The sequence below is a fragment of the Macadamia integrifolia genome, chromosome 11 (genome assembly GCF_013358625.1).
Source record: "Macadamia integrifolia cultivar HAES 741 chromosome 11, SCU_Mint_v3, whole genome shotgun sequence".
Classification (NCBI taxonomy): Eukaryota; Viridiplantae; Streptophyta; class Magnoliopsida; order Proteales; family Proteaceae; genus Macadamia; species Macadamia integrifolia.
The window spans coordinates 10882043-10909186 of record NC_056567.1 but is presented as its reverse complement, the minus strand read 5'-3'; the positions used below and the strand labels follow the sequence as shown (position 1 = coordinate 10909186).

At 37.4% G+C, this 27144-nt stretch overlaps 2 protein-coding genes and 1 pseudogene across 2 annotated transcripts in view; 1 reads left to right on the top strand and 2 right to left on the bottom strand.

Moving 5' to 3' along the window:
- Positions 1-13552, bottom strand: part of LOC122093670 (DNA-damage-repair/toleration protein DRT111, chloroplastic-like) — a 22361-nt gene extending 8809 nt beyond the window's left edge. The window contains exons 1-2 of the mRNA XM_042664054.1: positions 13242-13552; positions 11836-12788 (exon numbers count right to left, since the gene is read on the bottom strand). Coding sequence (XP_042519988.1) covers positions 11836-12750 — 915 coding nt within the window. The 5' untranslated portion in view covers positions 12751-12788; positions 13242-13552. The remainder of the gene's footprint in view (positions 1-11835; positions 12789-13241) is intronic.
- A 2145-nt stretch (positions 13553-15697) lies between these two features.
- On the top strand, positions 15698-19389 carry LOC122092797. The gene is made up of 3 exons (XM_042663091.1): positions 15698-16460; positions 18251-18328; positions 18742-19389. Exons 1-3 carry the CDS (start codon positions 16350-16352, stop codon positions 19369-19371), a joined length of 819 nt encoding a protein of 272 aa, XP_042519025.1. The 5' UTR covers positions 15698-16349; the 3' UTR covers positions 19372-19389.
- Positions 19390-21452: 2063 nt separating this feature from the next.
- Positions 21453-24268, bottom strand: LOC122094114 (annotated as a pseudogene).
- Between the last annotated feature and the right edge of the window lie 2876 nt (positions 24269-27144).

The window sequence follows — 27144 nt, the reverse complement described above, 5'->3', positions numbered from 1 at the left end:
ACATTAAAGGATATCTGAAAGTGGCACTTAAAGGATTAGAGGACCAAACAAGATGAAAGACATCCTCCATGCATTTAAGTCTTTAGACTTGGATAAAAAGTGAAAATTTGGGGAATTATGTAATAATTAACTTGGACATGGCATTGTTAGGCTCCGTTTGGTATTGTTCTAAAAAAACGGTTCTAGAGTTTTTTCGTTCTATTGGAACGAAAAAACGGAATAAAGTGTTTGGTGCATTTATGGTCAGTTTCTTTTTTTTGGAAAAAAAAAAAAAAAAAACAAACTGAAAAAACGAGATTGGACAGAACTCAAGTTCCATCTTCCCAGTTTCATTCCATTTTACAAAAAAAGGAACTATCGTTCCCGATAAAAATATGAAATTTTGAAACACCTTTTTTTTCGTTTAAGAATGGCATTTTGACACAGAAACTGAAATTTTCGTTTTTGAAACGAAACATTTCCAGAAATGATACCAAAGGAGCCTTGGTAACCAAGGAAAACATAATTTAGAGAAGTGTAGGGGAGAAGATGTAACTTAATATCTGGATTTCGGTTGAACTCCAAACTCAGGTTGTATGAAAGCCCTAATAGGGATGATGAAGTCATCCAAATATGGTTAAGGAAACTGAATGGAAAACCTGCAGGAAATTGATTAGTAAATGGACATAGAAATGTACATCATATTAACAATCGAAATATGGTCGAAAGAAAAAATCTCTATTTGATGGGGCTTCTTCCTATACCTATGAAGAAAAAATCTCTATTTGATGGGGCTTCTTCCTATACCTATGAATTCCATTGGAGCCAGAAATGATACATTGGAAGAATCGTTTTTGGGTCTTCCAATATCAATAGTTTGATTATTTCGCTCCTGTATCTTCCACAATGGGAAAAAATCTCTAAGAGTTGTTTTGGATCCAAGAATAAACTACAAAAAGGAGATGACATAACCTAATGACAGCCACGGTAGGAAGAGAAAAGGTTGCTGGAACTGATGCTAGAGAAGTAGAAGAAAAGGAAAATCAGATGAGCGAAAGAAGGGTGGATAAGACTTGGTATCACCACCAAGCCTATGGTAAGCTTCAGTGCCAACCAGCCTAGGTTTCGCCACCTAAGAGCCTACTTGCCAGGGAGCAATTATTCGAGCATCAAAATATTCTTTATTTATAATAACCAACTTTCAACTACAAAGAATAGTAACCTTCCCATGCGTGGGGTTTACCTCGTTGCCAAGCTACTTAGATCTTCTAGAAGAAGAAAACTTGCTAAAATAAGGGACTCTTAGTCGCTATTACTATGGCTAAAAGTCTACCACAAAAATAGAAACCGAATCATAGTAGAATTTAAAACAAAATAATAAGTAAGGTAGCCTGTAGTGATTCCACACATGGCAGCAACATGGGCCCGCACAATCAGCCAAAAGGATTTTCCAAAACTTGCTGGCTGATGTCTACTGTCCTTGTTAGTTTCTGCAGATCCAACCATTAAAACAAACCCATTTTTGGAGCATCTATTCAGCAGGTCTCTACTCTAATTGATCTGATTCCCAGCCACATCTAAGTGATGGTTGTCGAGTTACGTGGGTCTCTTATATTCTGTTTGTTCTTTTCTTCCTATCACTGAGATTCTATCCTGTCTTGTTGTTCACTAATCTCTCTCTAGGTTGGTGCACTTTATCACTAATTTGTTTGCGTGTTTCTTTACCGCCCAACATTCAACTCCATGCAATTGCTGGTTATATAACTATCTTATAAAATTTTCCTTCGAGTTTTAAAGGGATAAGTCAATCACAACACTCCAGATGCACCCTCCACTTCACCCACCTAATTATAATTTTTGCAACATAAACCTCTATTTCTCCTGCTTTATTTATAATTGAAACTAGGTACCTAAAATTTTCACTTTGTAGCATCTCCCTGTCACCAATTTCCCCATCCCCACTTTCATTGTTGCTAAAGTTACAATACTAATTTCTGATTTAGGTATGTGGCTTAGTGGTTAAAGTCAACTGGAATGGGTCTGCCCTCAAAACCCACCAACTTTACCAGTTGAAAGTATCATTCAACATTCGACGGAACTTGAAAATGACCTTCCAGTAATAAGTATCATTCAACATTCGATGGAACTCAAAAATGACCTTCCATTAATAAGCATCATGAAATTCAAAATTGGATCTGCCAAATGTCAAAATGATTGAACCATGCCCACAATAGATGGTGTTTCAGAATGAAAAGAAGGCCAAAACTAATAAATTAGATATCCTATGTCAATAAGGCACATTCACAAGCAATATGGGGAAGTGGCTACAATTTCCAACAGGAAATCGTGCTTTATGATAAAGTCTTGCCTTCAGTAGGTAAAAGAAAATTATGTAAGAAGCAGAGAAAAATAACCTGGTGATAGTCAGTTCCGAAACAATGTATGCTCTCTAGGATTCATAGTACACAGCCTAGTCACACATCTTAAAAGTTATACCAAAATTTCCGAACAAAATGACTAATATATCCACGCATTTCATTTCAGTCCCCTGATTGAAATGGCAACCAAAACGAAATTTATAAAAACAACATGGTACCTTTCTTTGGATGGTAATTGATGCAGATCCAGGGTATAAAACTCTGCTCGGATCACTTATGGGCCCGTCCAAGTAATAGATAACTCAAATCAAGAACTAACGGAAAATTGGTAAATAGATCAAAGACAGCATGGGAGAGTGGCAAACTGGTAAATAACTTATTTGAGGCGTGAATGTGGGAAGGACACAAAGGTTATTAGTATTAATTTGGTGGGGGCAAACTAGGAATGGCAAACAACTTACTGGTAGGTGTAATAAAAAGGAAAAAGGAGGGGCAATAATATGGAAAGAAGAAATAAGGGAGTTAAACAAGCCCACGACCTGATGTAAGATTGTCTTCTTCAACTTCCAGAACTCAAACCAGAGGCGGAAGACCAGGATGGGTTTCAATTGAGAGAACTCTCTAGTATGGCCACAGATCAAGCTGCAACTTTGAGCGAATGTTCTCCACTCATATCCCTCATGCTTCCATCCAAGAACAGACCCAAGAAAATGTCTGCGAGTTAGGGCTGGCGGTAGAGAAAAACTAGAAATGATATCTCCTTAGATCTCACAAACCAGTTAGCGCCTCATTTCCAGATTTGGTAAACTGGACCGCCCAAGGGTTTGTGAACAACCGTCCAAATCTCACAATGGAAGGATACGGTAAGAGAGATCAACTCCAAAACCTGGGGTTTGAGAGTAACATCCAGAACAGCACAGGTTTTGGTTCTAGCAGAAATAATATAACATAAGAAGAAGAAAAAATTGAAGCAGAACTGGAACGAAAGAAAGAAAGAGAGAATCACACAAGGGGGGAACAAGAGGTAACACGACCATTGCCAAGCACCAATCTGGCACCATAACAACTCAATCAAAATCCATTCTACAACTGAAATCACAATCGGTTACATTGGTATAAATAAAAAACCCAACATAAAAGGAAATATACTCTAATTTGGAAACTTTAAATTAATTGGAAACTAAATCCTAATTGCTATCTCCTACTTAAGCAAACAAAATAAAGATTGCATGTTAATCCCAAAAGAGAAGTAAATAAAATCCTAAAAGATCCTAATGGCTTTGATCCCTAATTGGATCTGGTTCATCACCATCTGGATACTCAGACAGGTTTGGATCGGTCCAAGGCTATGAACCTGCATCAGTAATTGGTGGGGAGAATCAATAGAGAAAATGAAGGGAAAGGATTTCCTACATGGGCACATCTAGGAAAATTTTCTATAAGGACAATACCACACAAGAAGCCTAATGGGGGTAAGATTTTGTAGACAGGTAGAGCCATGATCATCTTATTCACATGCCAAGTTTCAGCCTATACAAAGTTCTCTGAGTGGCAAATAAAGCATTGAAAACTTCAGGACTACCAAGAGGGTACAAAGACTACCTCGAGTGTGCATGGACACCCATGGGAGGGTATCAAATTCAATTTGAGTATGAAATTTGACATGTTTCCAATCTAGCTAGTGTATCAAATTCAATTTGAGTCTGAAATTTGACATGTTTCCAATCTAGCTATCCAAAGGTCCAAATTGCAACATCACCCTTCCACATGCTAGAACTAGGGAGTGAAATTTTTTGAAACTTTCCTAGACATAACTGAGGGGGAAAAAAGGACCTAAAAGCACAGTTCAAAATCTTGGTCGAAACCACCAAGACTTCACGACATATTTTGGTTTTCGACAAAGGACAAAACGAAACTAGGTGCAACTCAATAGGAATGCAAGGTGCCCACCGGTTTCAACTTGGTTTCGATTCAATTTCGGTACAAAACAATACATATAAAGCATTATTTCAATCAAAATTACAGTTCCAACTTGGTTTCAAGTGGTTTCGCCTATTAGAGGGGGCAAACTCCCAAAAAATTCTCAGACTTAGCTTTTTTTTTTTTTTGCAAAATCACCTACATTTCTTGGTGGAACAAAGCATTTGGGACTACTACAATGCATCTACAATGACGATTTTCTGCATCTTGTGCAAGATTCAAACTTAGTGGTGTACTCTTTTTCCCCAAAGGTTTTGAACTTTCCTGAAACTCTACCTGAAATTGACACAGAGTTGAAGAATGGTTTCACAAGGGAGTTTTAACCTTAGTTGTACACTTGTACTTGACTACTTACAGCACTTGTACACTTGTTTCCTAACACGTCACATTGTGTAATAATAAATGGTTTTTCTTCATTCCTAGTGCATATATTAATTGTTTTCATTGAATTTGTGTGTTCTAATACTAAAAGATGTGTAGAATAGGATATATTTGAGAAAGCGTACAGCAGTGTACAGAGTGCACAACCAACTTAGGCCATGAACCATACTCCCATTTTGGGTTTTTACTTATTTAGGATTTCCTTGAAGTTTTGGGCCAAAATATGGCCATTTGAGCACCAAAATGGCCAACTGACACATGTAGAGTTTTGGTCAAAATCTCGAACCTTGCCTAGAAGCACCCATCTTAATAGCCCTACCATCTTCACCTATGAAATGAGATGAACAAAAACTGATAAAGCGCCACCCAAGATCTTCAATTGAAGTAGAAGTACTAGAGAAGAGGAGGAGGGGGGACTTTTAGCACCCATATTATCTTCTTTGTACACACAGCAGTTGATATGCTCAAATAGTGTTCCCAGGGACTTTAGTAGGGGAAGAATACTATTCTCCAAAGCAGTTAAATCAGTGGTGATGCAAGGAAATAAAGTGCATGTTAATAATTCACCATGTATGCAGACTAGTAATCCCATGTTACTTTCGGTTAAGATCAACAATTACCAATCCCCTCCCTTTCTTGGAAATCTCCAGGGGTATGGGAGCAAATTGATGAAAAAAAGAGTACAACAATAAAGGAAATGCACAGAGAGAAAAGAGACACATCACTCCATGGTCAAAAAACAAGAAAGGGATGTGTTCAGTTATTAAATGAAGTTTTTTAAACTTTACTAAATAACATCTTGTTGATCCCTCATTGGTTTTCTGTTGCTTTGTCAGTTCTCATATAAAAGCCACACCATATATAGGTATCATTTCAATTTATATGGAAAAAAGAAACGGCCTATCCCCTTTCTTATAGAAACACACATGTAACCTACTCTGTATATAATTCAAGGTTTCAAGCTGATCTATATTGCTGATCATATTCCAATCGTATTTTTGAAAGATTTTTTTCTTGGAAGGCATTAGTTCATGAAGATGATCAAAGCCTATACTGAAGAAGATCTTCAATACTCTATTTTCACTAAGTATTTGACTTGTGAGGATCATCACAATCTAAGGAGCCACCACTTTAAGGAATGCTACAGTTTTGGTACTCCCCTTTTCCTATTTTTAGGAAGTCTATGAAGGACGAACCCTTGCACACTCACCCAACATGGACAACACACTGCCCACAAATTTGGAGTTTCCCCATCTTGTCTTGTTATTGGAATATTGCTACCTCACCCACTCGGGACAAAATTCATGAAGACCACCAACATTGGGACGATTTGAGAGAGAGAGAGAGAGAGAGAGAGAGAGAGAGAGAGTGTGTGTGTGTGTGAACTTTTCCACTCCAAGAAGATCAAAGTGGTCAGATCTGATAGGGCGGAGAATATTATGGGAGAAGTGGTGATTTTGAGCAATTACTTGGTCTTTTTGCAAAATTCTTGCAAGAACATGAGATAACCCCTCAATATTACATGCCTAGAATACCTCAACAGAATGGAGTAGCAGAAAGAAGAAACCGCACTCTAAAGGATATGGTCTGCATTATGGTGAACAATACCACTTTACCAGAATCCTTATGGGGAGAGGTACTTAAAACTGTTATCTATCTACTCTATAGAGTGCCAAGCAAGTTTGTGAATAAGACTCCCTATGAACTCTGGAGTAGCAGAAAGCCTAGCCTTAGACACTTGCGAGTGTGAGGGTGTCAGGCAGAAGCCAAACTCTTTAACCCTCAGGAAAAAGTTTTTGACTCAATGACTACAAATTGTCATTTTGTGGGATACCTAGAGAGGTCTAAAGAATATAGATTCTATTGCCCTGGTCCATGACACAAAACTGTAGAGACCACATGCTAGATTTGTTGAATGCGATGAAGAATCTAGTACAACTCGTAATTTCTCTTTTGAAAAAGGGAATTATGATATTACTAAGATAGCACTTGTTGAGTTGAGAAATTCACTACTTAATCTTGATCCCATCCTGTCTGATGATATGGTCACTCAAATTCCAACAAAACGTGATTTGCAAATTGGGACAGATATTACTATTGCATATCCACTGTTACCTCCTGATACTGCTTATATTGGCAATCTTCCACCTGAACCTTTAGGAGGTCTACCAGAGTGCGTAAGCCTTCCCTGCACTCTGATTATGTTTCTTATTTAAATGAGTGTGAGTTTGATACAGGACAAGAAGAAAACCCTGTTACTTTTCTTCAAGCTATTAATTATAAGCATTGAGAAAAAAGGGTGGACGCAATGAAGGAAGATATGTCATCCATCAGCAATAATGGAGTATGAAAATTAGTGCAAATTCCAAAGGATTGCAAGGCTATTGCATCCAAGTGGGTTTTTAAAACCAAGACTGACTCTCAAGGTAGAGTAAAACGCTACAAAGCTAAACTCGTGGCAAAAGGTTTTACTCAAAGAGAGGGGATATATTACAAAGAAACCTTCTCACTTGTCTCATCAAAAGACTCATTAAGAATTATCATTACCATTATTGCGCACTTTGACCTAGAGCTACACCAGCTGGATGTGAAAACAACCTTTTTGAATGGAGACTTATCCCTTTTTCAAAGCTTAAGTTAAACTTTTTCACTCTAAGAAGATCAATATTGTTAAGGATTTTAAACCATAGAATCATATGGATAACCTCATAGTGTATAGAATATAAGAATGAATAATAAAAGGGTTTAATCACATACTTGTTGAGTGTGAGTGGAGTCCCTGAACCAAGATTGAAGTTTGCTTCACGAAAAGTGATGAAAAACCACACAATAAGAGCCCTTTTACTGAGATCTTCTGCGACCTTTTATTCTAGATTTTCTCTCTATCTCTATACATGCTCTTGTGAAAAGCAGTGCTCCCAAAACAAATATGTTGTGTAACGACTGCAGATACCATCAATATTCTATTTATAATAGAATCCCTAAAGCCCTATTTCACTCCCATAATAGAAAATGCTAAGAGTTTCCTAATCAAAGTGGGTCTTTAACCTCTTGGGCCCAGTGGGTCAATCAGTGTCACTTAAGCCCACATAAGAGTCCTAACAATCTCCCACTTGAGCTATACTGATACTAATGTCTTTCCATTGACATCTGGCCAAATAATCTCAATACTGAACACCACTCAAACAAACTTTGATTCAATCAATAATCTCTATTGTTGAACAATAGTCCTTTCCTAATCTAAAGATCAACCTACCTTGAAAACCTCATAGGTAGTGAACTTTGATATTAATCAATACTTACGCAAACCACCATTTTCTTGAATTAATACCTTACTTTGGTATACCGCATGTGGGTAACAGCCACCTTCATGGATTTAGGTTAATTAACAACCTAAATCACGAAACTTGGCTAAATACCGCCATTAACTGTGACATGTCAAAATAAACCACAATAATCATACAACAATGTGAGAGCATAGATGAACATTATACTGGAAAAAAAAAACATTCTCAATATAAATTATGCTCACAATGTATGATCAAGCTAGTGTTCTGTAAATCTGAGAAATTTGAAGTGGTGGCCTCGTAGGGTATTCTGACTTAAACTTCAGTAGGTGTACTAATGATAAAAAGTCTACCTCTGGATACATTTTTGTGTTGGGAGGAGCAGCTATTTCTTAGAAGAGTGCCAAACAAACCATTCTAGCTTCATCCACTATGCAAGCTGAGTTTGTGGCACTTTATAAAGCAACCAAGCAGGTAGTGTAGCTGAGAAATTTCATATCTAAATTGAAGGTTGTAGACTCCATCTATAATCTTTTTGCATTTGTGGTGTGACAATATTTCCACTATTTTCTTTCCAAAGAACAACTAGAGATAAAGCAGCTCTAAACACATTGAGGTCAAATATCCTCTGATTCATGAGAAGATTAACACTGGAGAGATTGTTGTTGAGCATATCATTACTGAAGAGATGGCTGCTGACCCTCTGACAAAAGCTCTTCCAGTGGGAGTTTTCAAGACTCATGTTTCTAACATGGGTGTAATAGAATCTTTTGACATGCTTGTTTAGTGGGAGTTTGTTTATCTTCATTAGTATCAGAATGAGGATTATTCTGCTTGATCATACATTGTGAGCATAATTTATATTGAGGATTTTTTTTTTCTAGTATAGAGTTCATCTATGTTCTCTCTCATCACATTGTTGTATAATTATTGTGGTTTATTTTGACATGTCACAGTTAATAGTAGTATTTAGCTAAGTTTCATGATTTATGACAGTATTTAGCCTAAATCTATAAAGGTGATTGTTAACCACAGGTGGTATGCCAAAGTAAGGTATTAATTCAAAAAAAGAGCGGTTTGCCTAAGTATTGATTAATATCAAAGTTCACTACCTATGAGGTTTCCAAGGTAGGCTAATCTTTAGATCAGGAAATGATGACCTATAAGGATATATTACATGTAATCACAGTTATATATATACATGTTTTTAGACGATTTGAATTGATAGTTTTCTATTGTTTATAAAATTAGATAGTTATATGCTGTATGATGATGTGTATTTTCTACTATTGTTCAACAGTAGAGATTATTGATTGAATCAAAGTTTGTTTAAGTGGTGTTCAGTATTGGGATTATTTGATCAGATGTCAATGGAGAGTCATCAGTATCAGTATAGACTAAGTGGGAGATCGTTAGGACTCTTATGTGGGCTTAACTGACATTGATTAACACATTGGGCTCAAGAGGTTAAAGACCCACTCTGATTAAGAAACTCCTAGCCTTTTCTATAACGGGAGTGAAATAGGGCTTTAGGGATTCTATTATAAATATAATATTGATGGTATCTACAGCCGTTACTTACACAACATATTTGTTTTAGGAGCACTGCTTCTCACAAGGGCATGTACAAAGATAGAGAGAAAATTCAGAGTAATAGGTTGCAGAATATCTCAATAGAAGGGTTCCTATTATGTGGTTCATCACTTTTCGTGAGGCAAACTTCAATCTTGGTTCAGGGACTCCACTCACGATCAACAGGTATGCGATTGAATGTTGTATTATATACACTATAGGGTTATTTATATGATTCTATGGTTTAAAATCTCTAACAATATTGATCTTCTTGGAGTGAAAAAGTCTCCATTCAGAAAGGATTTCACATCCAACTGGTGTAGCTTCAGGTCAAAGTGGGCAATAATGGCAATGATAATTCTGAATGAGTCTTTCGATGAGACAGGTAAGAAGGTTTCCTTGTAATATATCCCCTCTAAGTAAAACCTTTTGCCACGAGTCTAGCTTTGTAGCATTCTACTCCACCTTGAGAGTCGCTATTGGTTTTGAAAATCCACTTGGATGTAATAACATTGCAATCCTTTGGAATTTGCACTAATTTTCACACTCCATTATTGCTGATTGATGATAGTTCTTCCTTTATTGCTTCCACCCATTTGTCTAAATGCTTATGATTAATAGCTTAAAGAAAAGTAACAGGGCCTTCTTCTTGTCCTATATCAAACTCACACTCATTCAAATAAGAAACATAATCAAAGGGCAAGGAAGGCTTACGCACTCTAGTAGACCTAATAGGTTCAGGTGGAAGATTGCCAATATCAGCGATATCAAGAGGCAATAGTCTATTGGAGTTCGAGTGACCATATCATCAGACAGGATGAGATCAAGATCAAGTAGTGAATTTCTCAACTCAATAGATGCTATCCAGGAATATCATACTTCTCCTTTTCAAAAGAAAAATTACGAGGTGTACTAGATTCTTCATTGCATTCAACAAATCTAGCTTATGTGGTCTCTACAATTTTGTGTACTGTGCCAGCAAAATAGAATTCATACCCTTTAGACCTCTAGGTATCCCACAAAATGACAGTTTGTAGTCCTTGAGTCAAATTTTTTCCTAAGAGTTAAAGAGTTTGGCTTCTGCCTGACACCCCCACACTTGCAAGTGTCTAAGGTTAGGTTTTCTGCCACTCCAGAGTTCATAGAGAGTCTTATTCACAGACTTGCTTGGCACTCTATTGAGAAGATAGACACCAGTTTTAAGTGCCTCTCCCCATAAGGATCTGGTAAAGTGGTATTGTTCATCATAGTGCGGACTATATCCTTCAGAATACAGTTTCTTCTTTCCTCTACTCCATTCTGCTAAGGTGTTCCAAGCATGGAATATTGAGGGTCTATCCCATATTTTTACAATAATTTTGCAAAAGTATCAAGTAATTGCTCAAAATCACCACTTCTCCCATAATATTCTCCACCCCTATTAGATCTAACCACTTTGATTTTCTTGGAATGGAAAAATTCAACTTCAGAGAGAGAGAGAGAGAGAGAGAGAGAGAGAGAGAGAGTGTGTGTGTGTGTGTGTGAGTGAGGACGATCTTGGTTGAAGGCCTATTAGCTCACGCATTCTTCAACAGCCCATTTCCCCTTTAGTTGGCCCTTTATTTTTTATTTTTTTGGGTATTATTTTGCACAAAGGAACCTAAGATGATTAAAGGTCACCTTAGGTTAGCTACTTTACCTTGGATTACCATTTTTTTTTTTTTTTTTGGTTTCTTATGTCTATGTAAGAGTTTTGCTCACTGGGAGTTGGTGTAGAATAGAAGAACTGGATGAGTGTGAGCAAACACCCTGAGTGTATAAACCTTGAAACCACGAAGAGTTTCACTACATTCTAGAAGAGTTGTAGCTTTTTTTGCCCTTTGCATTTTCTTTCTTTCTTTCGTGTTTGTAATACTCAGTTATACACCTGATAAATTATGAACAGGTAAAACAATAAAGTAATCCCTAAATGTAAATTTTTGCATTTGAATCTTCACTCGACTTCTTTCCATGCGTTCACCCAAGCGGACATGAACAGACACGACAGAGAAGCACCAACTAGTATAAAGATCACCTGATGGCAATTCATGTCTTGGTACATAAAACTGCAGAATGAGAAACAACCACCAACAGTGGACTGGGCATATCAATACATATCCCCCATATATCAAACGTCAGACTACACATGACTTACTGAAAACCAAAAACAGAGGTTCAAACATGAAGCTATCTACAAGGCATCTACTACACAACAAATAATATAATAATATTATGCATACCATGTTTCGGAGCAGCAGAACCCGAGTTGGTGAGCCATTAAAGCTCACACTCTTCATCTTTTTCTCAGCTCTAGAATCACTTGCATTCACGATCACTCCAGCTCGTCTATCTGTCTTTTTGGCCATCAGGGGAGTAGTAATCCCCTGCTCCTGCTTTCCAAGCCCTTGTCCTTCCTTCCAACCCATCTTCGCCATCATTCTTTGTGCGGCAGTCATCTGCCCACCAGCACCAACGCCTAACCCAACTGATCCCGACTTCCCAATACTAAAGCCATCTACATTCGATGGGGGAGAAGGTGACCTTGGCGCAGAACCTCCCAAATTCCCACTCATTGCTGCCCGCCGTTTCCATGCTTCTTCTCCAGAAATATTCAATGATGAAGTTCTTGAGTCATTGTAATCCCTCTCCCTTTCTTTTTCCAATGCTTCTCGTTCTCTATGTTCTCGCTCCTGCTCCCGCTCCCTCTCCCTCTCCCTCTCCCTCTCCCTCTCCCTCTCTTCCTCTTCCTTACGCCTTCTTTCAAGTTCCCTCTTCATCTCAGCTTCCATGGCTCGCCTCTTCCTCTCCTTTCTGTACTCCTCATAATCATTAGGCCTTGCAGGATCATACTCCTCAATAACTGTTGATGTGACTGCAACGAGGGCGGGTTGAAATGACGGGCTTTTCACCCCATCATCAGGCAATACAAACGAATTTAGGTTTCTTGACTGAGATGAATTTATGACTTTGGGTTTGTTCTGTGACTGCTGGTTTTTCAGGGCCGTATGAGGAGTGAAGAGAGACGACGGTTTTCGCAGAGTTGGCGGTGCCATTTTGGCGCTGCTTGACCACACAGCGGAGTTGCTGTTTTTCTCCTCGTCGGCCAAGGGTGCCGACGACGGAGGAGGAAGGTCCCCATACAAGCCACCAAGCATTTTATTCTCTACCTATTCTTCCCTTTAATGAATAATTACTGTGCACATATTTCAAACAATGGATCATACACTTCAGATCACATTCTTCTGAACTCATGAATTTAGATTAGAAAACGACACCATAAATTCAACAGAACCCATTGAACCGAATTAAAATAGAAAATTCTCTCAGAAAGATGAAGACAAACCAAGACATATCTTAGAATAACGAAAAAACAAAGAAATTCACTAATTCGACTCGCGAGAAATCAAATATGCTTCTGAGCAGAAACTAACAAAGTTCGAACTTCCTCTAGGGTTAGGGTTTGGATCAGACCAGTAATGGAAGAGAAAAGTATGAAACGAACATGAGGTGATCTTCCGAAACCTCAGATTTTGGATCAATCCACACATTAAAGGGGCTGGTTGTTTTTACTGAAACTAGCAACATTCGACCATTTACAAGACACCTGAAGATTGGTAAAGAATTTTAGAACCGAAATAAAACGTACCACAAGAGCTCCTTTGATAGCTTCGAATCACGCAATAAAGCAGATTACCGGTTTGAAGCTGTTGCCTGATAGGTACTGTGAAGATTTTGTTTCTCGCTTTAAATGTTAAGGCCAGATCTTGCAAAACCAGTGGCTTAGTTGAATATATTTGCAGGAAGGGTACCGGAGGAGTCTGGATCAGGCTGAGTTTCGATTCTCATACAACTAAAAAAGAGACGGATGTGTGTAACCACTTATTATCTATCCTCAATTTTTGAGCGATTACCGATTCCTTCCCATTTTCTCTCATATTCTCTTTTCCCATACTCCTGTTCTCTCCTCACGGTTTATCAATTTTTTTTTATTATTATTTTTACTTATAATTTAACATTATTCGTTTATTATTAATCTTTCAAAATAGTTTTATTTTAATCTTACAAAATAGCGACTCTCTTATCCCTTTCCTTTTTTCTTAAGTTCATTTTCTCTTGGTCTCTCTCTCTCTCTCTCAATCTCTTCCTATTTTCTCTCCTATTCTCTCCTATTCTCTTTTCCCATACTCCCTCTCTCTCCTCAAGGTTTATCAAACATTTTTATATATCACCATGGTTAAAAGAAAACGAGATTTCTGCACCTGTAGAGTTATCAAAAGGCTATTTTGGACTTAGGATTTTAGTATAAGTATTTTTTTTTTGGTAAAATAGTATAAGTATTGTTGGAATCAATTAATTAAAATAAGAAATAATAATTTAAATAAAAATAGAAAATAATTATATATACAAGAAAAATAATGTATGACATTTAAGTAGAGAAGAGAAATAAAAGGCATTTAAGCCAAAAGAGAGAGAGAGTGTGTGATAACAGTATTGTAGGTAATCCCGGTGGAAAAAATTAGTAGATTACATGTGCCGTTAAAAGGGATGTACGAGAACCCAAGACAAGGTTCTTGTGCAAAGACTCCGGACTCCGAGAGGAGCCCTTGAGGCTTGAGCGATTGGTCGATTCGATTTTTTTTTTTTTTGGCAATAGAACGGCATGTAGTTGTGTGGCTACTGTGCCAACGTGCAAGCCAATAGGAAGATATACAAGGCATCGTCCAGCATGTGGATTAGGGGTAAGAGCAGTTTTTCATGCCTAGCTGTGTTTGAGAGTATAAGGCACACTAAGGAGCATTTTTTCCCCCTTTTTTTTCTTTTTCTTTTCTTTTCTGGGCTTGGCAATGAGGAGCCACGTAAAGACCTGAGGGGGGCCATACAAAGGGACCCATGAGGAGCCAACGAAGGGGGCAGGCCACACTTATTGTAAAACTACATCTACTATTACTATTCTATTTTCAAGAAGGTGGGGGATCAGAGGGTCGAACTAGCAACCTTCCCTGAACTTACGTTAAAGCGCTACCTAGGTGTATGCACGAACTAGAAGTTCATCCCCCTTTTATTCTATTTTTGGACCCAAATATTAGTTCAATCTAATCTACCTGAAGCCTAAACTCCTAAGACTAGTTTTAGTACCATACTAAGAGAATGAGCTAAACTTTGGGCTGAATTTCCTTCGCGAGTTGAAATCCCTCACCGTGAGGGTTTTAGAAAAAAAAAGGAATAGGGGATTGAATCGGTCATTGTCGATTCCCAAGTTAAATCGATTAAAATTGGCCTAAAATGGTATAGAATCGGTGGGATCAACCGAAGTCAATTGGATCAACTATTGTTGATTTTGATACGAATCACCTAGTTCCCAAATCCTAATTTTTAAAACCGTGCTTACCACTGTCATTCATCCTATTGGCTTGTGAGTTTTCCTTCATTGAGTTGGAATTGGAATCCTTCACCATTATCATTCTCCTATTAGTTTGGATTAATGAGGGGTGTTTTTTTTTTTTAATAGATAAATTGTATGTATTAAGAAAAATGAAAAAAACATAAAAAACATAGAGAAAGGCAACCCCTGCAACCTTCTTTGGGTATACCAAAAGAAATGTGGAGAGGTTCTTAAATCAAACAAGACAAACCCTGTAGCACAATTCTCGTAATATAGAAAGAAAAACTTTAACAATTAGGAAAAGATGCTATAAAAAAGTTAAGTAACACAATCTCGAGATTGAAGAAAATACATGATACTTTTTATGCGGTGATTTTTTCGCAGAAAGCTTCTCATTACTGGATGGATCAGGTTTCTAAAAACTACAGCACCACTGTCATCATTCGACTCTGACGCTTCCTCTGAAGAATCAACCTCTATATTATCGATTTGATGGGTCACCTCCATATTATGGCTCAACTCAACTTGTTCAGTCATCTCCTCACTATGCTTCAATCAATTTGCCATTATCATCTCCATCTGCCATATCAACATTATCTAGCATAAAAGATTGATCCAACTCAGCTCTAGTCTTAATCGTACTATCCTCCTCTCCATTGGTAGGCATAAAAGGTTCATTGGTAGGCACAAAAGGAGGGGAGGAAAGCAAATTCCCTAATTCAGCTACCCTCAAAAAAGGAAACGGACCTTTAGCCAAGGCAATCTCATCTTGCTTCATGATATTTCCTTCAGAAATTTTTGATGAAAGAGCAGAGGCAATGGGGGATATATAAGGTGGATCCAGCCCTTCCATACGTAGCCACCTCATTCCCATAGTTTCCCTCTTCAAACAATGGAGAGGAGTACATTCTCCCCCAAACACCTTCCATCCTATTAGAACCAGCCATGTCACAAGGTGGATCAGATTCCCCCAACAAATCAGTAGTACCCTTCTTAGGAAAAACGTCCATAGAGGAAACTCCCAAAAAAATGGGAGCCTTTTCCACCAACTTGAGTGCACAATCCCCTTTGGCCGAGAGAGTCTCTTTCCGTAAAATTTCTCCCACAATTTCTCCATTCAACTCTCCTTCCAATAACGTCTCCTCATTCAAAATCAATGGAGAGTTTACCATTGACCGAAGTCTACCTTCAACAAATTGGAGTCGTGCATAGAGATTGCGAGATTGTCTGAGGAGTTGGAAGCTCTACAGAATGCCCCTGCTAGAGAAAGCCTCGCTGAAGAGGAAGCTAACATTCGCAAGCAGTTGGAAGATCAGCTGATCCAAGAAGAGAGGTTTTGGGCTCAACGTTCGCGTATCCAGTGGCAAAAGGATGGTGACAGGAACACCACTTTTTTTCACTCCACTACTGCTAGGCGTTGGCACTTTAATCGCATCACTCGTCTCCATGATGAATCTGGATCTTGGATCACAGACATGGAAGGTTTGAATAATCACATTATACAATATTTTTCTGGACTATATTCTTCTAACTCTGATGATAGTAGAAATTTTCTTTCTAGTGTCTCTCCTAGAGTTACAGTTTCTCAAAACTAGGCCTTGTTGTGCATCTTTTTCTGATGACGAAATTTGTACTGTTGTTTTCCAAATCGGGGCTCTAAAGGCTCCTGGTTTGGATGGTATGCCAGCAAAAATTTTTCATAGTCATTGGAATATCGTGGGACCCAATGTCACTAAAGCTGTTAAGTGGTTCTTTGAATCTGGTTTTATGTTTAGAGGCTTCAATCATACAGTCCTTGTGTTAATTCCAAAGCAAAAGCATCATAGTCTTATTTCCCAATTTAGGCCTATTAGTCTTTGCACTGTTTTTTATAAGATCATTGCCAAATGCTTAGTTAATAGGCTTAAACATGTGTTGCAGTCTCTCATTAGTCCATATCAGGGTGCTTTCATTCCTAGTAGGACCATTTCTGATAATATTTATGTTGCACATGAAATTTTGCATCAAATGAAATTTTCCAAAATCAAATCTGGTTTGATGGCATTAAAGCTTGATATTAGCAAAGCATATGACAAAATAGAGTGGTCCTTTTTGCATGATATGCTTACAAAACTTGGCTTTTAGAATGTTTGGATTAACTGGATAATGCAATGTGTAACTACTGTTTCTTATCACATTAGGATCAATGGCTCTATTATTGGTAAGTTTTTACCTCAACAGGGCTTAAGACAGGGCTGTCCCCTTAGCCCTTACCTATTCATTTTGTGTCAAGAGGCCTTCTCATCAGCTCTTATTTAGGCTGAGGAGTCTAGATTGATTTCAGGTATTAAGACTAGTAGAGGGGGTCCAAGAGGGTCCTATTTAATGTTTGCTGATGATTGTATGATTTTAGCAAGGCTAGTGCTTTTGAGGCCTCGACCATTTTAGACACCCTTAAACAATACAAAGATGTGGCTGGACAAGAGGTTAATTTGGATAAATCTAGCATTTTATTTAGCCCCTTAACCCCTTCGGATGTTCGAAATGAGGTTGCTTTGATTACAGGTTTTAAGGTGGTTACCAATCATGGGAAATATCTAGGATTGCCCACTGAATTTGGTAGAACAAAAAGGAATTTGTTTTCAAAAATTGTTGAAAGAGTCCACTTGAAATTGTCAGGTTGGAAGGAGAATTTTTTATCAGCTGCTGGGAAGGAAGTCCTCCTCAAATCTGTGGCTTTGGCCATGCCTTCTTATGCTATGTCTATGTTTCTAATTCCAAGTAGCGTGTGCAAGGATTTAACTAAATGCATGCGACGCTTTTGGTGGAAGGATAGTAATAACAAAGGGGTGTTTTGGATGGCATGGGATCAACTTTGTCATAGTAAGAAGAGTGGTAGCCTTGGTTTTAGAGACTTGGTGTGCTTCAATCTAGCCTTGCTTGCTAGACAATGGGGGAGAATTATTCATAACTCTGATGCCCCTTGGGTGAAAGTTTTAAAAGGGAAATATTTCTGCAATTCTTCTTTTTTGGATGCCACTTATAAACCATCTTGATCCTGGGCTTGGAAAAGCCTTTTAAAGGGTAGGGAACTACTTCTTAAAGGAATTAGAACATGTATTGGTGATGGATTTGAGACTCGTGTTTATAAAGATCCTTGGATTCCCTCACTTCTGGGAGGAAAAATTTTTAGTAGCCTAAATGCTAATTCTTCTCTTACAGTAGCTGACCTTATTTTACGGCCTTCTTGTCATTGGAATATACCTCTTATTAAAATGTTATTTCTGATTCAGAGGTTTCTGCTATTCTCCAAATCCCGCTGTCTGTTTCTCCAAGGAAGGACAATTGGCTTTGGTCGCCTGCTAGATCTGGTAAGTTTTCGGTAAAGTCTGCCTATTATACTGCTCTTGAATCTAATTGCCATGCTTCCTCTTATGATCCTTTTTGGATTAAACTGTGGTCTTTGAAGATCTCGCCTAAGATTAAGTTGTTTCTATGGCGTTGTAGTGCTAATTGTTTAGCAGTAAAACAACTACTGTTTCATAGGAACCTTGCCTCTAATGCTACTTGTTCGCTGTGTAAATCTAACGAGGATTCCATCGTTCATGCTTTGTTTCTTTGTCCATTTGCAGCTATGTGTTGGTTAGTTTCTCCTCTTCGTTTGAATACTCGGGAGTTTAGTGGTGCTCATTCCAAAGATTGGATTAATTTTCTGATGGTTAAATTCAAAGATGTGCCTCATAAAGCTGATTTTGATATTATTTGGACTTCTCTTCTTTGGCAGATTTGGAAGTCCAGGAATAGAGCTTTGTTCAACTGCATCGAGGCTGACCCAAGGAGTACCATTTTAGCGTTTTATATTGCTGTGGAGGAGGGCCGACTTTGGCTCACTCAACAATCGGGTTCAGGTTCTGGTGGTTCTCCTGAGAACGCTGTTTATACATGCTCCCCTCCTCTTGGTCATTTCATTCTTCACTCTAATGGAGCTTGGAACAAGAACTGTAAATCTGGTAGTAGAAGTGCAATTATTCAAAATTCCTTGGGAGTTTTTGTTGGTGCTACTTGCAGTTGCAGCAAGGGGATCTCTGCAGCAGTTTTAGAAGCAGAGGCTATGCCTGATGGGCTTCTAATAGCTCAGTTTCTTGGGCTAATGTCCCTTTTATGTTTTTCAGATTGTTTAGCTATTGTTAATGCCAATAATGGTGGCAGTAGTGGGATTGATTGGGCAACAAGAGTTGTTGTTGATGATATCATTTCCTTAATTCCTACCTTTTCTTTTTGCAGATTTTCTTTTGTTCCTAGATCTTCTAATAGAGAAGCACATGTTTTAGCTAAAGGAGGTTCCATGTATGGTCTTTGTAGGTCTTGGTGGGGTTCTCCCCCTCTTGCTCTTGTAAATTTGAATTCTGGGTAGAGGATCCTCTCCTTTGACTTCTATTAATAAAATGCTCTATTCTGTCCATAAAAAAGTCTATCTTCAACAACCTCATCAGAATTTGAATTTGAAACTAGATTCGCTTCCACACCCACCAACCGTACACCATCCAAAATCCGCTCCTCTAAAATAGGTTGGGCGACCACATCCTTCCTACCATAGCCGAATGCCACCTCATCTTTGCTAGTAAACCGATCATGCAAATCAATCTTCTCATTCTCAGTCTCCACCTCATCAAGCAACATTATCTCATTAGAATTTGAAAGAGGTATATCCTCGGTCAACTCTTCCAGAATAGAGGGGTGTTTTCAATATTATACAACCGGGCTTAGGGTTTGTGATGGCACAAAATCTAATCACAAGGTTAAATAGCAGTGGGAGGGTTCATCCTTATTCATGGGTGAAGGAAAACTTTGTCCTTAAACTTTTAAGACCCAAATCCAATGTAGTTTCTGGCAGAATGTTGGGATCAATCATAATCTAAACTTGGGTTGTATTGGCATTGGGGTTTTTAAACCCAAATTCTTTTTTGGTATCCATAAACAATTCAATTTTTATTAATTGCTAAAAATAGTAGAAGGAATAGGGTTCCCATGAAGCCTGAATACTAATTCAAGCGCATGGGAAAACCCTCTTACAAATCAACAAAGAAAGGGTTTTGAGGAGAGAGAGAGAGTAGGTGGGGCCCATGTTATTAGTTTATGCACATAACTGTCATGTGAAAACTTTCGCCATAGTGAAAATCAATTACATACGAAACTGAAATTTCTATTTCATTTTGATTAAAAAATCTAATACTTATTTTGGTGACCAAAACAAAATAGTTGCAGTTCTAAATTCTTTGCATAGCATGTGAAATGTAAGAGAATTGAGCCTCGTATGCCTGTTTAATATCACTTTCCTTACACATGAATTTTCTTCGAGCAAAACCTTTGATCAGAGAGAGAGAGAGAGTGTTATGGTGCTACTTGCGTGGAAGAGCTTCCACACACTATTGATGTTGCACATGGCTGAAGTAGCTGGAATGAAGTTAGATGTAGTTATATTATTATATTTCATGGATATTTAGTTATTACGTAGTGGGAAGTAGTTTAGTGGTAGTGAGATACATCATGTAAGTAGTTAGTAGAGATGGAACTCTGTTTGTAGAAGTAGTTATGACGTGGTTGTATTTAAGAGAAAATAGTAATAGAGGATGCACGGTTTCATGAACAAATCTCCTATTTTATCTCCTTTCTTCCGCATGAGTTACATTTAGGGGTAGGGGTAGGGGTAGGGGTAGGGGTTGGGGTTGGGGTGGGGGTGGGGTTGGGGTTTGGGAGGTGGTTAGTTTACTTAAGGTGGTAGGATGAGCTGAAGGTTTTTTATTTAATAAAACTATTACATTTCATGGTTTACCACTATTAATATAAAGACCTTTTAACCGTTTTTAAATATATAACGGTGCTAATTGAGATACTAAATAATAAATGAAATTCAATGTAATATTAAAATACTTTTTTATAGTGGATTTTTTTTACCATCGCTAAAACTAATCAAGTACCATTACTTTAACAATAAATAATAGTATTTAATAGCATAGATTACCATTGCTAATACTTATACAGGAGAAGGCTCTCTAAACCAGAGGCATATTGTACACCCTCTTTCAATGAAATATTATATTAATTATATATTTCATAAAAAATAATAATTTAAGAAATCATTAGGGGAGGCTATAGATTACCCCGCTTGCTCAGAGAACCTTCTCCCAAATTATAAATAGAAAATTTTAAATTTTATCACTTATAAATGTAAGCAACACGATCAAATGTTCAAATCGTCAGAATTAAATAATTGTAGGGCATTTCCTCATGGATTCCAACGGTGAGAAAATCCACCATCATTTAAGGGGTGATGGCCCTTTTTTTTTTGGTAGTGATAGAGAGGTGGATCAGATGGATTTAGATACACCATGAAATGTCACTTTTTTTTACATGATGACATGGTCTACATATCCATTTATTTTGAGCACTATCAATACTCATATCATATGCATTTGGCCGAAGTAGCCATTATGAAACAATACTAGAAACCAGGTCCCCAAGAAAATCACTTACATGGTGAACATTATTACCTCAGAATATGAGTGAAATCATGGACATATACGACTATGTTATTTGCGAAAATCATAAAATACTTCAGAAAATTGATGAAGAGATGATGATGTGCTTAATTCCCCTTCTTCACACCTCCTCCTTTCAATTCCTCTTAGATATCATTGGTTTTTTCAGGTTCCTTAGATTTTGGTTTAGAAAGGGGAAGCAATCCCTTCTCCCTAGCTGATTCAATGGCTTCTACGTACATATCTTCTAAGCTGTACTTGAACTCAAATCCAAGCTCTGTAAGTTTTCCAGACGAGAAAGCAACAACTTCCAAGCTTTCTCCTTCGTAGTTGAACCTGCATGACAACTACCACTAGTATTAATGTCTGTTTTGACCAAAAGCCCAACATTTATTAGGCTATAATCTGGCTTTTTAGAGGTTCATATATAGAGATTTTAAACTCATATCATGTACACAAGTGAGGATGGAGCTTACTCAGTTGGGACGTTGTACTCCGGGAATCTCTCTCTCAACATTTTTGAGAGATCAATGATAGTGGCATTATGAGAAAAGCAAATGTACCTTCCCTTCGCATCAGTGTTCTCAAACAAGAAGATATGAGCATTGCAAAGGTCATCCAAGTGCACAAATTGAACTTGCTTTAGAATTGAGTAATGAGCTTCATTTTCTGAAATAAAAAAATGGGTCACAACACTATAAGATTTACGACTATGTTTGGATGTCGAGAAAAGAAAAAATTCAAAAAAAAAAAAAATGAATTTAAAAAAAGAGATAGATACATAAATCAATGATTGTGTCATTATGATTTTTGTAATTTTTTTTTTCACATCCAGACATAACCATAGATGGGTAACAACGATAATGAATGAGTAACCTCACCAGTGATTAGTGCAAATGCTGTTATTAAGCTAGGAGGCATTGAAGGCATGATAAATGGACCAACCACAAGTGTTGGTATAATGGTGATGAGGTCCATATTGTTCTGCTAGGCAAATTCCCATGCTGCTTTTTCCGATAATGTCTTAGAGACAAAGTACATCTGAGCAGAGAAAATATGAGAATAATATGGGCTTCAAGGAAAGCTTGCTAGTTAGTTCGCTACTATTTTACCAAACAACTCAAAATGTTAGGGAAAGGCTGCGTCAATGTATACATCAACAGGATAATATGCTTCTATCTCTAGCTGAGATTTGAAAGATAGGCGCATACGTACCCATCCAGTCATCTTTTTCGTTGTAATGAATTCTAAATCACTCCATGAGCTCTCGTCGTATTTGGGCAGCGGCTGTTCTTGTCCCATAACAGTACCGGCTGATGAAGTGAATACAATCCTCCGAACTGTCTTTGCCTTGAGACACGACCTCATGATGTTCAACATCCCATTCACTGCCGGCTTTATTACCTCATTCTTAATCAAGAAAACCAAACCAAACCTCAACTCTTGCACTATGTATCTTTAAAGTTGTTAATCATACGATCTATTCACATACTTTGTTACCATATATAGTTTCTAAGTTGTACATTAGGACAACATAAGATGAAAGGTGTAGAAAATTGAGAAATCCTAAAATGATGTAGAAAATAATAAACAAATATTCACACAAAGATTTACGTGATTTAACAAGATTATCTACATCTGCAGCCTATAGTGAAATGCGATTTACATCATAATCAATGGAGAAGAAGGTTACAGTCACTCATCCTCACATCTCTCTCAAATTATTTACAAAGAAAGATTTTACTACACATATATAGTGAAACTCTATACATGTAATTTAATGATATGACCAAACAACCTCCTAACTCCCTTATGAAATCAGCCCACATCCCTAACAGAAGGTACCACCCATGTAGCTTACCTTAAAAATGATGGTCGTAAATTGTAATGTGGTAGCAACTTTGTGATAATAGAACCGAAAAGCAAAAAGTGATAAGAATTATAATTCCTACTCCTCCTGCTGATGGCATAACATATGAACAATAAAGATCCTCGATAGCATGAGGCAGGGCTCTTGCTGATGACAATGACAAAGGTGGGAGTGTCTAGCTTTATTTAGCTTTATTTTTTATGTTGAGTTCTAAATCCCATTGTTCATATTTTACGGTATCGATGATTTAATATGCTATACCAATTCGTTATGTATAAAGAGATTCCATTGAAACAGATGTCCTGGCTCAACTCGGGATCTTTGGATTCGAAATCCATGGGAGTGGCAACATGGAAGACTCCGGTGCAATCTTGGATGGCTCCGTCGAAGCTCCCCTCATCTACTAGGTCTGCCTTCCATAACTTCAAGCGTGTCTCAGCATGAGGCAAGTCCAGCAAATGCTTCACCTTGTTCACATTACCTGCAATTATTGTTCATTCACATTTAAAACAGAAAGTTCAACCAGAGAAAAATATATTGTATTTTACTTCACTTTTTTTTAATGCAAAAAAGATAAAAGCGTCTTCTTTATAGACTATAGTCATCAGTTCAGATATGAGAAGAAGAAGAGAGAGAAAGCGAAGTTGGTGAAGAGAAGAGATGGGACAAGACCAGGATCTCGCACTGTCGCGTTAACAAGGTAACCCTGTTGGAGGAGTTTCATGACCAGCCAAGACCCAACGAAACCAGCTGCACCGGTCACGCACACAGTGCTACGTTCAAGGGCCATTCTAATTAAATACTACAAACCACAGTTATCTTCTAATATGAAACAAGGATTCATGCGACTGCGTTTATATAGAGAAATAATGGTAGGCTCTCTCTCTCTCTCTCTCTCTCAGTTCTAACTTTCCATTCACTAGTCACGCGGACATCACCACTACCAAACAGTTCCACTCAGCAACGAGGAAAGAAAGAACAGTAGATGGCCATATATAATGGGAAACTCTTACAAAAATGCTTGGTACGTATCATTAATTATTATGCCCAAAAAAATAGAAACGTATCATCGATCATTGTGATTAAACAAGATAGGTTACAAATGACCTACCTTCCATGTCTGTAATAAAGAAGAAAAGAGGAGGTGTTTTCCGTGGAAGAATTCGATTCTTGTGCCAGCACAAGAACCATTGAAAGCACATAAAGAAATATTGATACAGGCATCGGAGTTTTTTTTTCCTAAGGCAGCTGATCATTTGGTTCCTCATGTTTCTAGATGTAGGACCACACTTCATCATCGAATTAAAAAATTCCTAAAATAAAAATAGAATCTAAGAATCTTTCACACTTTAATGATTGAATTTCAAAATGGATGTGGGCCAATTTCTCATATTAGTAAAGAATCTCTGCCCATTCCTCACCTCAACCTGAGATATAAAATAACTGATTGATATCTCTCTCTCACTCTAAAAAAGTGAAGAGGGTGGAAAATCCCTCCCTACCACTCACATCGTGAATAGATATATAAAAAGGTAAAGCATGTCAGCAAGCTCGATTTACATGGGGCGGGCATTTGAATAGACTTTTTCTTTTTTTGGAGTAATTATTTCTGGTCAATATATTATATACGTGACAAGTGATACATGAAAAAAAAAAATTGAGAATCCTTAACTCTTTTTCCCTCAGAAGGCAATGGTATTTTTTGTATTATATTTTAGTGATACTAGTGGCATTGAAAGATCCACTTGGCCAGCCATTTGTAAAAGTAGCTCTCACCGACATTTGGGCACATGTGACAAGTGGCAATATTTCTTTTTTCCTCATAATTTTCACTTTTTTCTTAAAAGACATCATTAATTACTAAATATTTTTTATTTTTATTCTTTAGACACTAATGCCATCAAATACTTTTTTTAAAAAACATTTTCAGCAGTTTTGATAGATCGAGCTGAAATTGTGAGAACCAAATGTTCCTTATAGAACGGTAGAATGGAAGTATAGTATTGAACAAATTTGTGTACATGTTGTGTTCTACAGTGATGAACTCAAAAAAAAGTTACATATACTGATCTTGTTACTATGGAGAAATATTCTAGATACACTCAATTGGGTGAAAATTTTGAATTTGATGGAATTTTTTTTTAGCAGCCAAGGGATGGTTTACTTTTGGGCATGTTTCTCTTTTTTTGCTTTTCATTTTAAGCCACATTTGGATGACAATAAAACCTTGTTCAGAGATGTTTTTGCTGGGATTGACCCAGTTGGAAGCTCAAGCAGAATTTGAAACAATCCAAAACTTGGACATCAAATTACAAAGAGACAAGTAGTCTATATGGCATTGCTCTAGTATCTTTGGCCTCTGTTTGGTTTTGGTGACTTTAGATAGGGTACCAGAAAATTTTTTAATTTAAATCACCATCCTTTCTTTGACTCTTGCTCTTTTTTCTTTTATCTGTGAGATGATATGACCCCAAATGAATAAGTGTAGAAACTATAAATATAAACCATGATTGAATCCATGGAAGTATCAGTTTATACATTCCTCTTAGTCTCGACTCTAGGGATAATTTTTTTATGTTATCTTTTTTGGAGAACTGCTTAACATTCCAATTAAAAAGATGGAATGATTTTTGAGTATCTAAATTGAAGTAAACCCTATTTGTTAGGTGGACATTAGTTCAATTAGTCCTCGTGTTCCTTATATGGGTCTCTTAGATGTTAAGAGGGTTGCCCAAAAGTGATATATAAGGTGTACCTGATAAAACTTACGAGTGATCTAGATTTAGAGATGGTTAATAGGGTTATTGTTTCCAATATTATATATATATATATATATATATATATATTTTTTTTTTTTTTCTAAATGAAGATTTTATTCAAAAGAAAAGAAAAAGTAGCCAAATACAAGCATAGAGCAATACTGGGGAAAATCAAAGAAATGAAAAGGCACCCTCCACCTCCCCACCTTCGGCATTGCCATTAGCAGGAAGGAGGAGATGCGCTCTAACAGAACCTATAGTTTGGTCTTCCATTAGCATCCCTACTAATGAGCTCCACAATAAAATCAGGGAGAACAGCATTGGACGCTGATATGCCTATTTTGGCTGCTTCTCGAGCTAAAAAATCCACAATGGTATTAGCCTCTTTGAAATTATGAGATATCTTCCAGGTAATCCCGTCCAGGTACGACTTTAAGAAAGACCATCTCTGGGCAGCAAACCAAGGCACCCTATTTTTTTGAATTATCATAACCACGGCGTTGGAGTCAGACTCAACCCAAAGTTTATTAACACCCATGTCCTTTGCATGCATTAGACCCACCATGAGGCCCTCCATCTCAGCCTCAAAAACTCCTGTCACTCCCATAAAGAATTTATAGGTTCCCACCACTCTTCCCATAGGATCTCTGAAGACTCCTCCAGCTCCTGCACGATCAGGGTTTCCCATCGAGCTACCGTCAAAATTTAGATTAATCCAGTGCATTTGAGGCTTACACCAAAAAACATTTAAAATTTTGTTTGAGGGCATGCCCTAAGCAGTTATGCCCAGCCTCCTATAGAAAATTAGATCGTCCACTGATCTCACCGTCCCTTTGGCAATATTATATAATTCAAGACTATAATGGATTTGCACTAAAATCATTTACTTAGAAAGGAATGATATAAGAAATAAATAGATCTCAACGAACGGAATAGGATTTATAGGTACACAAAGCATTGAGGGTAGTTCTAAAATTCATTTAAAGCAAACAGGTCTAGGGGAGTTATTGAAACCATTG

Bases quoted from the DNA above. Each gene is read 5' to 3' on its own strand.
- LOC122092797 (XM_042663091.1), top strand. From the start codon at position 16,350: ATGGTGACAGGAACACCACTTTTTTTCACTCCACTACTGCTAGGCGTT. The intron at 16,461-18,250 runs GTTTGAATAATC...TTTCTGATTCAG, and splicing joins TTGGATCACAGACATGGAAG to AGGTTTCTGCTATTCTCCAA. The intron at 18,329-18,741 runs GTAAGTTTTCGG...CTTCTTTGGCAG, and splicing joins TTGGTCGCCTGCTAGATCTG to ATTTGGAAGTCCAGGAATAG.